This window comes from Glossina fuscipes, unplaced genomic scaffold (genome assembly GCF_014805625.2).
Source record: "Glossina fuscipes isolate IAEA_lab_2018 unplaced genomic scaffold, Yale_Gfus_2 61, whole genome shotgun sequence".
Taxonomy (NCBI): Eukaryota; Metazoa; Arthropoda; class Insecta; order Diptera; family Glossinidae; genus Glossina; species Glossina fuscipes.
In genome coordinates this window covers 5,342,669-5,357,200 of record NW_023998433.1, presented here as the reverse complement: position 1 = coordinate 5,357,200, position 14,532 = coordinate 5,342,669, and the positions used below count along the sequence as shown (strand labels likewise).

Below are 14,532 nucleotides of genomic sequence, written 5' to 3'. Positions count from 1 at the left end.
TAAATTATGAAAAATATTAGAAATAAGTTAGCAGCATTCATCACATAAATAATTTTCATTTATATTGATTTAAATTGCCACAAGAACTACAACCAAATATTAGTTCAACAAGTCGAAGTACACACTCGACAATACTGAAAAGTACGAGAAAATCAATCTCAAGAACAACGGTCACATCGAAATAAATTAGGAAATTGGGAGACGGACAATCAATGCAAATCGAAATGAAGATCAACGTATGCAATAAAATGAATGAGTGAGATTAACGTATTTTGATCGACGCAGTTGGGGCATCATTAATCGTATGTTTCTGCGAGACAACAAGATAAGTTTTGTTTTTTGTTTTCTGGCGTTTAATTGTAAATTTGGTAACTACAAACAGGTCGACATATTAATTCTCTACGCTTGAGCAGATCACTAGACATTTCTGCTCATAATAACAGATTATATAGATTGCAACGGTATAAAGAGAAGATTTTCAAAGATTTTGTGTATAAAAAGCATTCTGAATCTATCTAAACTTGCCTGCCCATTTGATACCTATCCGTGTATTTTTACGTCCAACCTAGACGTTGTATTTTTTATAATATTTTGACAAAACTTGTTACATTGACATGTTGTGACGTCTAGACGAAAGCCATCAAAATGGATAAGATCTCACCTTTTTTGTGACCACTAGTAACATTTCGTTATACTAAAGTGACGGAAAAATTTGAAAGGATGAAGCAATTTTTTGAACAATTTCGCACACAAAAATTAATCCATAGCGGTAATTTAAACTTTAAAACTTTTAAACTTTAACTGTATCAAACACGGGACAAGTAGGTATATTTTTTGCATACCGGCCTTACAAAGGGTGCACACGAACAGTAAGCCTTTTTTATAAAGAAAATAAGTCGTTAAAAACAATGGAATATAAAAATTACGCGAAATTTGGTTCAAGTTCATCTATAATTTTGGACACCATCACCTACACGATCCTCATAAAAAATAAAGATTTACGTAACGACAAAGTTTAAGTTATCACTATTGTAATCGTCTCTATACCCTTCTTCATCCATTTTCATAATAATAATAAAGAATACCTTGTTTTCATGTGAATGCTTAGTTTTCATTAAAACCCTCATATTCGTGAGAAGGATTTTTTATTTGTCAACCTTTTCGTCATAATCTTAGTTATATAATGTTTGTTTGAATAACATATGTATTATAAAAGACCTCGGTACCAAAGACCCAAACATAGATTAGCTGTTTTCTGTATCGCAAATAATATATTTTTTTAGTGAAATTAAAAATAAAGAACCTAATGTGTTGAAAAGAAAAGAATACATTCAATCCCGGTTAATTATGAAAACTTGTACATATTAAATACAGCACTACGGCAGTACTGCCATTTTTCTCTTGAAATAAAAACTAACTCTACTTTGTCGTATCTGATAATGAAACAGCTGATCAATCGTCATAACTTTACTAATTGTCAGATAATTAGAATATTAGTCTCGAATTAAGTCTCGAATATTTGTTGATTTCTGTACTTATAGAAAAATTTCATAAGAGAGTAATTGAAGTTTTGAGAGTGTCATGATTAGAGGAAAAGATCTAAAATATTCAGTCGTTACGGTATCTTTTTATTTTGCATATATCTTAAACTGTATTTACGTAGTAAAATTTTAGCAACATATTTTATTAAACGTGCGCCATAGCTTCAATGTTGCTGCTCCGGATAAAATTGAGGAAATTCGCCAGCGTCTAGCAAAAGGTCCGTCATTTCAAGATTTTGTACAAAATTCGGATCTACCAAAGGAAGAATGGAAAGAATATGACGGTGATTTGCGTCGACAAAAAGGAGAAAATGGACGTTTGCGCTTGCCCCCTTGGTTGAAAACAACGATACCAATGGGCAAAAATTTTGCTAAAATAAAAAATCAATTGCAAGAATTAAAATTAGCAACAGTTTGTGAAGAAGCACGTTGTCCTAATATCGGTGAATGTTGGGGTGGCGGAGAACATGGTACACAAACAGCCACAATTATGGTACGTATGTAAACGAGATATCCTAATCTTCCGTCATTGTTATGTAGTTATTTATCAGTTAATGGGTGATACATGCACACGTGGTTGTCGGTTTTGTTCAGTGAAAACTTCAAGAAATCCTCAGCCACTTGATCCTTTAGAACCTACAAACACGGCGAAAGCGATAGCGTCTTGGGGATTAGATTATATTGTTCTAACTTCTGTCGATCGGGATGATTTATCAGACGGTGGGTCCCAACATATTGCTGAAACTGTAAAGGAAATAAAATTACGGTTGGAATTGCCATATGTAAATTAATGTGAAAGCATATGCGTAATAACGTTGTTTTCTGCAGCAACCCTAACATTTTTGTGGAATGTTTAGTACCTGATTTTAGAGGGGAATTGCGCTGCGTAGAAATTATAGCCAACTCAGGTTTAGATGTTTATGCGCATAACATTGAAACAGTGGAAAAGTTGACACCCTATGTACGAGACAGACGAGCGAATTATCGTCAAACGCTGCATGTGTTGAAGGAGGCTAAACGATTTAATAAAAACCTCATCACAAAAAGTTCCATAATGTTAGGGCTAGGAGAAACGGACGAAGAAATAGAACAAACGATGCAAGATTTACGTGAGGCTGGCGTTGAGTGCTTAACACTTGGACAATATATGCAACCCACGAGGAGGCACCTAAAAGTGATCGAATACGTAACACCAGAAAAGTTTAAACACTGGGAAGAACGAGGTAATGTGTTAGGTTTTCTTTATACAGCCAGCGGACCGCTAGTGCGCAGTTCTTATAAAGCAGGCGAATTTTTCATAACTAGCATACTGAGACAACGCGAATGACGCGATTGCAAATACATTAAAATTGTATATATATGTATATGTAAGTACGTATGTGTATTTATATACTCTGATGCGTACAGTTTTCTGTCGTAGATTACCATTTGTTGAGTTAAACTCTAATAAATTCTTAATCTAGAGAAGTACGTACTGAAATTTTAGTTTCTGAAATATGCGGAAACGTTCACAGCCATTATTCAATATTGTCAACGTTCATCTTGCTCAAAACAAACTACAGCATTATAAAGGGAAATGTTCAAATAAAAATAAATGTACACTACATTTATATCCTACATCACTTGTGGCAAAAATATATCAAGTATATTAAGTTTGTGCGGACGTATACAATAGCCAGGTGGCCTTGGCATAGATTCTCGCCTTATTATACGGGTCAATTCAAGAAAAACCTTTTAAGCCTTCCCAACATCTTGTTTGTCTTGTTTGTATTCTTGTGTGCAACATGCTAGCTTTCGTAATATTGTGACGAAACTTACGACGATTTCTATTTACTTTTTCGGAATCTCCCGACAAACGTCATTGTATATTCTGGCATTCTAAATATGTGTAAAAAATCGGATTTGGAAATCCGATGCATTAATTTTGTTAATGCTAATTCATGCTATACTCGTGTATGAAGCTTGTCTTTAACTTCAGTCTTCTATATACAGTTCAAAACTGTTCCTTAATCAAAGTGTGTCGGTGTGTCGATTTTTCAAAATTTGTTAAAAAATTTTGTCAGAACAGGTTGCGTCATTAATACCGTAATTTGGATCGGAAACGGAAAAATCACTTGCGCGCCGTCGACTTTGATACAGCATCTGTATCACAACTACCTGGAATTTTTTGATAAGCCTGCGAAGATGCCTCGTCTTGATCGATGTGATATTCTAAAGTAAAACGAATTATTTGCAAGTTTTAATATCTCAACTGTTTTTTTAATTATACAAAAAAGTCAAAAAAGTTGCAGTGTAGCTTCAAAGGACATGTGATGCTCAACTATCGCCTCCTCTTCTGACTTTTTCCTTGACTTATTTTTATGAATAAAGTCTGTCTACATAACCTATCAGTTGAACTGTATTTTTGAAGTGTGACAATACCAAAGCATTATAGATTATCTTATGTAGAACATTAACAAGTGATTATATATTTTTTTTGTTATGTTTGTAACAAAGTACAGGAAAGTTGCATTGTTCTTTGGCGAACCGTAATCAAAATCAGTTCGGTTGGCATTTTCCTATTGCTCTAAAAAATTCTCTATGTGTAAATTTCATATCGACGAAAAATGAAGAATTTGTCTAAAACTTTTGTTTTGCTCTAGGTTACTTTCTGACGTAATCAATATAATTGAGTATAATGTGTTTGAAAGTTATTGTAGATATTTGCCACCCATTCAATTTTTAACTATATCTGCAGTTTGACTAGCTGGAATTGTCATAATGTATAATAATTGCGATTTCAAAGTGCATAAATATCTTGAAATGTCCATATTGCCCAGACAGTTATTGTCGTACAACTCTTCAAATTCTTTGAGTAAATTGTACTATTACTCTTAAGAAGAGATGCTGCAAAACATCGTGAGAAAATATCTAAAAGTGCCTATGGCTTCATTCAAGTCGAATTTGTGAATTTTTTTAAGGTTGTCATATGATTCCATTAGCCAAGTGCGTAGAGGATAGTCTTTGGGAGCGGCCATCTTATGTAGTTCACCTCACTGTTTTTATATAAAGACAATGAATGAAGGTATAACCGATTTTGGGGAATCTAAATAATGAATTGGCATACAAATTGAAGAGCCTTGGGCTTTCGGTGACATATGGAAAATGTGTTGGAAAGCGGCCCATGCACCCAAGTACTCTTCTTCTTCAGTACGTATGACTACTAAACTCGATTTGGTTTAAAATGGTTTTCAAAAATCATTTTAACGCTTCGCATGTTTCGCCCAATGATTTATTGAATAGTGAAACGATGATGAAAGTTGGTATCAATGTGAAGAAATATAAAGCTATAATTACACGCTTTTATAAAGGCTGACGAACGATGCAGGTTACCTACAAGGGCTAGGACTTTGGTTGTTGTGGGCTTTGCCTTTACCATTAGATGTGTCTCGATTGGTAGAGGAATACATGAGTCAGGTATATGAATTTGTTGCAAACTGAAAAAATTAATGATGCTTTAGACTTGATACACGTGAGTGATTTATAAAGTTCATAATCCAACTTTAAAATAACTGTTTTACAATGACATCAGTCAATTATGGTTTATTGCTAATAAATGTTTCTATAAGACATTTGCTAACTCGATGGTTAGTTTGATAACGCAACTGATGGTGAAAAGAAAATTTTATATAAATTATCATTTGTGCGTAAATATTTGTTTTATAGTTATTTAAGTTATTTCTAGATTACTTATACATGTTTGCACTCTTTTTTTCTTCTTGAACTCTGTAATCTTCAGTTGCTAGTTAAGGATTTTATTGGTGATCTCAAAATGACTCTTTAGATATATCTTTTCGGCCTAAGAATGTCTCCTTTTCTTCTTCTTTATCGTTATATTCATCGATATCTGATATATGCGACTTGTCGTCGTCGGGAAAGCCAAGTTCTTCTTCATCCTGCAAACTTACACTTTTCGATGATAACAAAGCTTTGCTGGCAGAGTGCTGTAAAGTAGCGGTGATCCCATTATATTTGAGTTGCAAGCTCCGCAACCATCTGGCATCTGACCAATGATACCAACTAAGCAGAAATATCATCAATATGAAAAATAAGTTTGTGCTAATGGCTGAAAAAAAAGGACAAAACGAAGTTAAGAGAAAACATACACTTTTATTTACTTACCGATAATAGCTGAGAAGATAGGCCAATTGTACATTATATAGCGGATGCCCGCGAAGTCTGCTATAATATGGAGAGACACTGCGTAGAATTCTATTTTCTGGGATTGTATTTCCACGTAGACGTCAGTAATTGGATGTTGATGCTGCTCTAGATATTGTGGAAATATCTCAACTGATACTTGTTGATATTCTTCTTTTAGACCCAGCACAAACAGTGGACTTAGTGCCCAAGTAGAAATGGTGCGTATAAGTGGAGAACGATATCTTAACATAGCTGAACGACAGGAATGACCTCGTAGCATCGATTCAAAGTCACGCACTTCGGCACATACCATAAACATGCCCAAATCGAGATTTTGCGGAGATTCGGGCATATCAATGTTAATAAGTACACGATACGCTTGCCCCACCATCAACAATTGTTGCTTCTTAGTTAGCGAAACGTGTGCATGAGGGAATGTGCATGGTGTACTTGTGTCTATACATGTCCTTTAAAAAATGAAAAAAAGAGATAAGATAAGGAAGAAAGCAAATTTAATCACTTTACTTGAACTGCATGTACACGGGGCGTGTATGAGAGATCGGAGGCATGTAAGCATAATAGAATGCCACATACATAAATACGGCTGTCCATATTATTAAGACAACAGCGAATGCTATAAGACCTAAACGTAAAATTAGCTCTCGCACTGTATTTACTTTCTCATCGGCTTTTACTTTAAATTTGTCATAAATCTTTAAAGCAAATCTTACTGTTGGGCGTACGAAAACTTTTCGACCTATACCGAGTGGATCAAAAAAAAAAACAAACAAACGCAACAACGCGTTCATAATAAGGAAGAGCAAACGGCGAGCGATACGGAATTGCGATAATCAACAAGGAAACTGCGATCGATACTGTTCACATTTTTTTTTGCATTTGTTTGCAGTCCACTACTGTACCCTTATCAGCAATTGGTATCTTGGAGATAGGTTTATCATTTTTTGAATAACTTAAATTTTAACATTTGACAGTTTGCCTTTAATTTGAATTTGTGTTGAACCTTGATCACGTTAATTGCACGTCTTAGCATACAGAGAAATGTTTATTCCCAGTTTTTGAGAAGCAAATATATTTAGCGTTGCCATGTACAAGAATTTTAGCATTGCATATCGAAATAACGTAAAACAGTAATTAGCTGTAAGTGATTCACAAAAAAAAATCAAAACGGTTACTCCTCCCCAAGTATGCAATTTTAAGAATTTCGGAAATTGATGATAGTTTTTGTTTAGAAATATTATTGGTAAGAAGTAAACGACGATAACGCAGGCTTAAAAAGGGAGTACCTTTGGCTTGAAATTTCAATTAATACATACGAACAAAGAGATATGTTCTTAAGTAAACAAAATAACAAAAAGATAACGCGTTATATAGGGTCATACGAGCACGTTGTACGAGCATTTTCGTACAATCTCGAACGAACTTGCCGTGTTATAAGCAGAATAACTGTCTTTCAATACTTACTTCAAGTAATGTGTTATAAAGCGGATTATTATTTTTCAATATTTGTAAGTAAATAATACACGAATTTTGAATTGACACAATATATGAAAGAGTTATGTGAAAAGCTAAGCAAATTACCACAATAATTGTTTTTACTATATATTTAATTTACAATATACCCATGAAGGTAATAAATAAATATTATACCAAGGTGGGAGTAATAAAACAAATAATAGATACGGTGCTTAAGTAGAAGGAAACTTTATACATTTAGAAAATTCAATGTTACAATTTGAGGAACAAAAGTAAATTAATATTAAAATAGGAAATCCAGTATACGATGTTGTAATATTGTAAGTCTGTAAGCCCTCGCAGTTTGTCTAACTTGATTACGGACGGACTTAATTATTTATAGGGCCACATTTAGGTGCCACTTTAAGAGGATTGGAGGTTATAGAGATGGGGGCACGTATCTTTACTGAGCTAGCTCTTTCATGAGATATGGGGTATTTTAAACTTTTCTCGGACACAACCCTGGCGGATACATCTAAAAGAAATACACGTACTACGCCTTTGTAGGAATAAACGGACGGATGAATCTTACCGAACGGACAGATCATAAGCTGTGGGCCATTCTAAACCCTATCCGACCTCTACCCTCCTTCGCCCCACGATTTGTAATGGGAAGACCCGAACTAAAAACTTGAATACATTTTGTATTTATTTTGTTTAATTCATATTGCTTTTAATAGCACAGAAAATATATTAATGACAATATAATAATAAGAAGGGAGCTCAAAAAATAACTTGCAAGTGTACATATATGATTACTTATGTATTAAACAAATTATATATATGCACGATATATGTTTAAAATAAATACAATAAAAACAAAAACCTAACATGTCAGCTGTGTGTTGCTGAAATTTTGATATTATGGATGATGAATATGCTGTATATAGTTGAAGATGTCACCATGACAAATGAAATCAACTGATTTATTCAAGAGTCTCTTATGTTACAACAATTAGAAGTGATTTACCACTTATAATCGTTGCAGGAATTGTTTTTGCAGAGTTAAGGTTCCTTTTCAAAACTCTGGCAACCATCTTTTTAATCTCTTGCTTTCGATATTATCATACAACATACTTTATACTTTTTTTCTTTCCTCTCTATTATCAGAAGTATGAATATATGTGTAGGTACGTAATTGGTAGTCACTTTGCGTGGCTACGAGATGTGTTTACACAAATACTTCTTATTTTAACATTACGCTTTACATTTAATTTTAAATAAACGTGGAGATTAACGTTAGCGTTCATTTACAGTTTCTTATGCTTTACATTTAAAGCCCATTTTTTGTTTTAAAATAGCTAAAATTTCTCGCAGCAAACAAGCGTTCAAATAGCAGTATTTTTATTAAAAATATTTAAATGCATGTCATGACTTTTAGATGTTTTAAACTCGTCGTGTACCTCAGCACTTGTCTCGTTAACGTTCGCCTATCCTTTTTTTATATACTGAATGTTTCCTAACTAATGTCTTTTTATTGTAATTTATTGAAGAGGGCAAATATATATATATATATTTTTTTTTTTTTTGTGTTTTTTTACATAGATCGCTGCAATGTATGTATGTATAAAGATTCAAACGAATGCGATTTTCTTTGAATTTCACAATTATATTTATCCCAATATCTTCATTTATATGTAACAGTATATTATTTTTACTTGTATAAAATTTTCTGTTCACCTTAGAATTTAAGAATAAGTCCGACCAACTTTTCTTTAAAGATTCGCCATCACTCTCTCTCCTCCCCTTCTCGGACAAGAAAAAAATCACAACACAATCATTTCTTTAACAATTAAAATTACAATACCACAACTGCAGGGTTGTATCTGTAAGAAATATTACAATATACAACCAAACGTTATAAAATCTTTTCAACCTTCTTATCTTATTGGATTCATCTATAAGAGATATTATCGACAGATTTATACTTTTACTCAGTCTAACAAGATATTTTGAAGAAATGCGTTGAATTTCCAGGTGACCATGAGTAATCTTTTTGCTAACAAAGCATGGGTTATTAACAAGGAGATGGAAAGTCTTAGATCGATCAAATTGTAAACGGTAAGTCCAAATAGGTTGGAGGATACTCTTGTATAAAATCCATTTATTTCTTAGTTTAAGTTGAGAGCCACTTCTTTAATATCGATTTTCTTTCGAATAAATTTGGCTTTAATACCCACGTGTTTCGTTTTTGATGAATAATTATTATTGAGAGCAACGTGTAAAGCGGTCTTGCTGCCGCGATTTAACAGCATACTTTTTTTATTTTTAGGGTCACATTAAGTGTCCACGCGTTTCTACAAACCGATTCTTGGATAGCAGCGATTAATGACATGAACTCTGCTTGTGTCGAAGACAATGCCATTGTCTCTTATTTTTTCGTTGACAACAAAATTACGCCGGATTGGTATATAAACACATGAGCGGTTGTAGATTGCCGGTCGCTAATTTCTCCTCCTTTTGTTACTTGGTTATAATTAAAAATTAAACATTATTTAAATAAATTTTTAATGAAGTTAAAACGCTCGCTTTCTACATAAACTTTTTTTTTTTTTTTTGGTATGTTGAACGGAGATGGACTAAGCCAATAGATTTGTGGCTTATATGTTCAGATAATAAACGTAAACTTTTGTTTCATTTGCAAATGCTCACAATCATTGATTTTAATCTTTCGTTTATTCAACCTTTCATCGAAATTCACGCATTTATATTCTTTATCTGAATGCTCTTCAAACATTCTATCTAAAAGGTTTATATGTGCATAAACATAGGTTTCACAAGTTGTAAATAAATTTTTTTTAAACTAAATCTATCATTGAATGATGTAAATGACAAGTTAGTAGCGCTTTGTTGATAAAACACTTACTATAATACGATCTGGTAGCACTAATATAAAGCTTTTTCTACATGGATATATTTAGTTATTGCAAGTTCAGAAATCAAAATCAAAATTTTTAAGGTTAAAAGAGAAAATACAATTTTTTATATATGAACAATATAACCGTCCTTATAGATACTATTATTATTCTATTTATGTATATAAATGACGTCATTTGCATTTCATTCACACTTCATACAACACGTCATCTCTGCAAACGGCAGCTGGATAAGTTTTGTGTTTTATCGGTGTTAGTGAAAAAAAATAAAAAAGGGATTTAATAAAGTAATAAAATAACCAAAGAAAACAATTTAAAGGAAGAAAAGGAGGGAAGGAAGAGGAGTCTCTCGTGAGAGAAAAATTAAAAAGCAATATATGCATATTAATTTTTTTGTTTTTTCGTTGTGATCTTTTCTTTTTTTTGGTGTTCCCGGTGATAACAACCAAAACAACATCAGCCCATCGCTCTATGGAGACTGGGTCTGATCTTATAACTACAAATAGAGACTGTTTTTAAGATTTTTATATGAATACCACTGGGCGCACCAAGAGATCGAGGATGGGTGAGAATAACCTTCTTTCATCTCCCAATGGAGAGGATAACGCAAATGTTTCAATTAGGCCTAGTAAACCGGCATTCGACAAACCCTCTGATTTGGGTGCTAGGGCCAACCCAAATGAGATCAATTTGTACGATTGCCTTTCGAAGTGGAATTTCGCCATTTTTGTCCAAATGTGCGCAGACACAGAAGGAAATCGCATCAATATTAACTCAAATCTCTATTTTTATGATTACTTGAAGGACTTCAACATGTACGGCTTACAAGAATTAAAAGTTGTCAGCAGGGGCAGAACCAAACTGCTTTGCAACTCTGCTGCCAATGCCAACAGTTTTGTTACGAATAATGAATTGACTAAAAAGAATTTAAAGGCGTACATACCGAGGTCCTTCACTGGGAGATTTGGAGTCATTTGAAACATCTCATGCACATACAGCGTCGATGATATAATTAAAAACGCTGTATGCGATATTCCGATTAAGTCCGCTGTCCGTTTTCAAAGAAGAAATCCCAACAACAAAGATGAGTTTATTCCCATGACCAGCATCAAAATTGTTGTATATAATTATTGTTATTTGTCGGTTGAGTACTTTGTATCCACTTTAAAGCAATGCTTTAAGTGCGATAGATATGGTCACGTGTCAAAATTCTTCAAAGCTAAAGAGAGCAGGTGCCTTAACTGTCCCCGAAGTGTGTGAACTGTGAGACGCTGAAGTGCTTGTCCTGTAGTTCAGGTGAGCACAACACTCTCAATAGTTGTTGCCATAACAGGGACCTCGAATCAAATATCAACAGGATCATGGCAATTAAAAATCTCTCGTATAAAGAGGTAAAAGAGAATTTTTCCGCAAATTATTTCGAATGTCTCGATGATATCACCTATGACGGCAATTTCCCTCCACTTGCGAACACGTCTGCAATTTCGCCCAATAAATATAATGCTGTCGTCAAAAGGAAACCGGTTCCTTCCAAATCTCCTCTCAGTTCACCCACCTTCTCTCAATTCACCGCCCAAGCCGTCTGGAACAAGTCTTCGGCGTCCGATAATTTGAAACAACTATTTGCGGTCCTCAGAACTTGAAAGATTAATTCTCGCGATTCAAGAAAGTATCCGTCCAATGATCCCTCATAATCTTTTAAAAGAATTTGAAGAAAAAATGTCTGTTTGTGCCATTTCTTGCCACGTTCAAGCACCCAGTACTACGAGGAAATCCGCCGGGGTTCTTTCTCAAGTTTTAACATGATATCCTTTTTACAATATAATATTCGAAGTGTCCGACGTAACCTATCGTTTTGGATTTTTACTTAAACTCAAAAAAGGTTGATTTCTGCATCTTAAGTGAAGTTTTTCTGAAAGATGAAAATTGTTTTGAAGTTAAAGTTTCGAATTATGCGTCAGCTACCAAGTGCCGAAATGATGGCTATGGCGGTGTTAGTATATTAGTTAAGAAAGGTGTCAATTTCAAACGTATTCCCTAAAACTCTGCTGTTGACATTGTCATCATCAAAACCATGAACCTGAAAGCGTTTCTTCTCATAGCATCATGCTACTTTCCACCCAGTCTCGATGTGCAAAGCTTTCGTGATGAGATTCAGAGATTATGTGACTTTCTTGACGGTGAACAAAATGCGATTCAAGCTGGAGATTTCAGTGCAAGACATTGCTTGTATGGCGGTGAATTCTCGACCAACAAAGGCAAGATCCTTGTAAATGCCATCAGTTCAAGCAGTTTCAGTATCTTATATGATGTCAATACTACCTTTCACTGTAACCGGAGTGGTCGCACGGCGAGCAGTGTCTTGGATCTAATTTTCTCAAATTCAACCATTTTATCTTTCAACTGAAACACGTCCAACGTTTCCATTGGTCATCATTCTCCCATTTTTTCCGTTAAGAAAACAGAAAATTTCATTTCACGCAACTCCCTTATGGACGGCGTGTCTAAAGTTGATCTTCCTTCTGATTTATCATCAATTCAAAGTGCCTTTCAGTCTGTGATCAGGTCTGCTAGATCCAACTTTCTTGACATTGAGTCCCTCTCACCTAAACCTTGGTGTAAATCTTCCCTGTCAGTACATTTCCGCAAATACCAAGCTGCAAGAAAGAAATGAGTAAATATGCCAATCCAGCCAACTACATTGAGTATATGAAGACACTGAAAGAATGGAGGTCTGCAGTTAGAAAGGCGAAAAGGACACATAGAGCTATCGCGATTAAAGATTTATGTGATAACGGCAACCCACGTTCTTTCTGGAATTATATCAATGGTCATCGACATTCTAGTCGAAAATTAAGCGGTTGTGCTGTATGAAATGACCATGATAATAAAAAATATTTGGATATGCTCAAAGGCTACATTCCAAGTGTCAATCCGATTACAATACCTTCAATTACTTTTAGGAGTCTCAGCAACACACCCTTTTCATTGCATGAGCTAATGTATGTTTTACATTCCAGAAAGAGAGCTACTGTTGCAGGTTGTGATGGAGTCAAGTATGACATGCTCAGAGCGCTGTCTGGAGGAAGCCTCAGTATTCTTTTGCATGCAGTTAACAACTGCTGGTCCATCAACTTTATACCCTCAGATTTGCGATGCATCAAAATAGTTCCCATTCCTAAGCCAGATAAAGAGTTTAATGATTTAAATAGCTTCAGACCAATTTCACTGATATCTGTATTCATAAAAACTACCAACCTCATGGTTAAGGAGAGACTAACTGCTTTCCTGAAAACTGAGAACATTATTCCAGCTCATTCTTACGCCTATCAAAATCGCAAATCTACGAATATGTGCGTTAATGAACTGTGTTTTCTCATAGTCAGCTTAAAAAGAGCAGGGAATATGGTTGTCCTGCTCTCCCTGGACATCAGCAAACCCTATGATTGTGTCAACTTGATTACGCTTGGTAGAGTTCTCTTAAACTTTTCGATTCCTCTTCAAATGCGGCTGTGGATACTTAATTTTTTATCCAAGCGTGTGTTGGTGATGGGTACCGAAAAAGTTGAAATATGTGGTGGTATCTCACAAGGCAGTCGTTTAAGCCCCATACTCTTCAATTTATACGCAGCTTCTTTGCATGATCTTCAAGATGACAAAACTCATATTTTTCAATATGCAGATGATTTCCTAATTGCATCTGCGGACTCACCTTTTTCAGCTGCTGTCAATAACCTCTCGATGAAAGCGAACTTGTTTTTCGATGCATGCGCTGATCTTAATTTATATTTTAACCCCAGCAAAACAAATACTACTTATTTTGCCAAAGGTTCTAAACGTGAAATCAGACTTCTTATCAAATGTACCCTAGTTAATCAGGTGAAATCTCTTCGATTTCTTGGGAGAATTTTAAATGACAGCTTAACCCTTCGTGGGCATTATGAGAAGGCGTTCTAAGACTGTCAGTCTGGATGCAACATCATCAAACTCATGACAAACAATCAGGCAGTCTTGCCTCCCAAAAATGCTTTGACCGTTTACAAATCTCTAGTCAGGTCCAAAATTGAATTTGCACATTCCACATGTTGCAGTTTCCCAACATATATCGAGAAACGTATATAAGCATTTGAAAACCGAATGTTGAAGCGTTTTACTGGACTGACCCCCTCAACTCCTCAACATATTCTCAATGTCATATCTAGTGAATGGCCGGTTTCCGAAAGAGCACTTTTTTTGCACTGCCAAAGAGTTAATTAAAGTCAAGATGATAAATCCTTTCTTTTTTCAGGAAATTATTATATATCTCAGTAATACTGTCACTTGCAGCTATACTTTTTGCTATCAAAAACTTCGTCATATTTTTGATAAGTTAGATTCAATTCCTCCCTTGAATTTCATTA

General features: G+C 34.6%; 2 protein-coding genes and 1 long non-coding RNA gene across 3 annotated transcripts; 1 reads left to right on the top strand and 2 right to left on the bottom strand.

The window, feature by feature from the left end:
* Positions 1–1,460: 1,460 nt before the first annotated feature.
* LOC119637869 (lipoyl synthase, mitochondrial) lies at positions 1,461–3,105 on the top strand. The gene is made up of 4 exons (XM_038034261.1): positions 1,461–1,620; positions 1,675–2,034; positions 2,093–2,307; positions 2,370–3,105. The coding sequence occupies exons 1-4, from the start codon at positions 1,582–1,584 to the stop codon at positions 2,866–2,868; spliced, it is 1,113 nt and encodes a 370-aa protein (XP_037890189.1). The 5' UTR covers positions 1,461–1,581; the 3' UTR covers positions 2,869–3,105.
* A 2,022-nt stretch (positions 3,106–5,127) lies between these two features.
* Positions 5,128–6,825, bottom strand: LOC119637870 (seipin). The gene is made up of 3 exons (XM_038034262.1): positions 6,249–6,825; positions 5,703–6,190; positions 5,128–5,646 (listed from the first exon to the last, which is right to left on the bottom strand). The coding sequence occupies exons 1-3, from the start codon at positions 6,530–6,532 to the stop codon at positions 5,348–5,350; spliced, it is 1,071 nt and encodes a 356-aa protein (XP_037890190.1). The 5' UTR covers positions 6,533–6,825; the 3' UTR covers positions 5,128–5,347.
* A 6,133-nt stretch (positions 6,826–12,958) lies between these two features.
* LOC119637938 lies at positions 12,959–13,407 on the bottom strand. The gene is made up of 3 exons (XR_005247354.1): positions 13,391–13,407; positions 13,080–13,310; positions 12,959–12,998 (listed from the first exon to the last, which is right to left on the bottom strand). It is a non-coding gene; the product is annotated as an uncharacterized LOC119637938 (long non-coding RNA).
* Between the last annotated feature and the right edge of the window lie 1,125 nt (positions 13,408–14,532).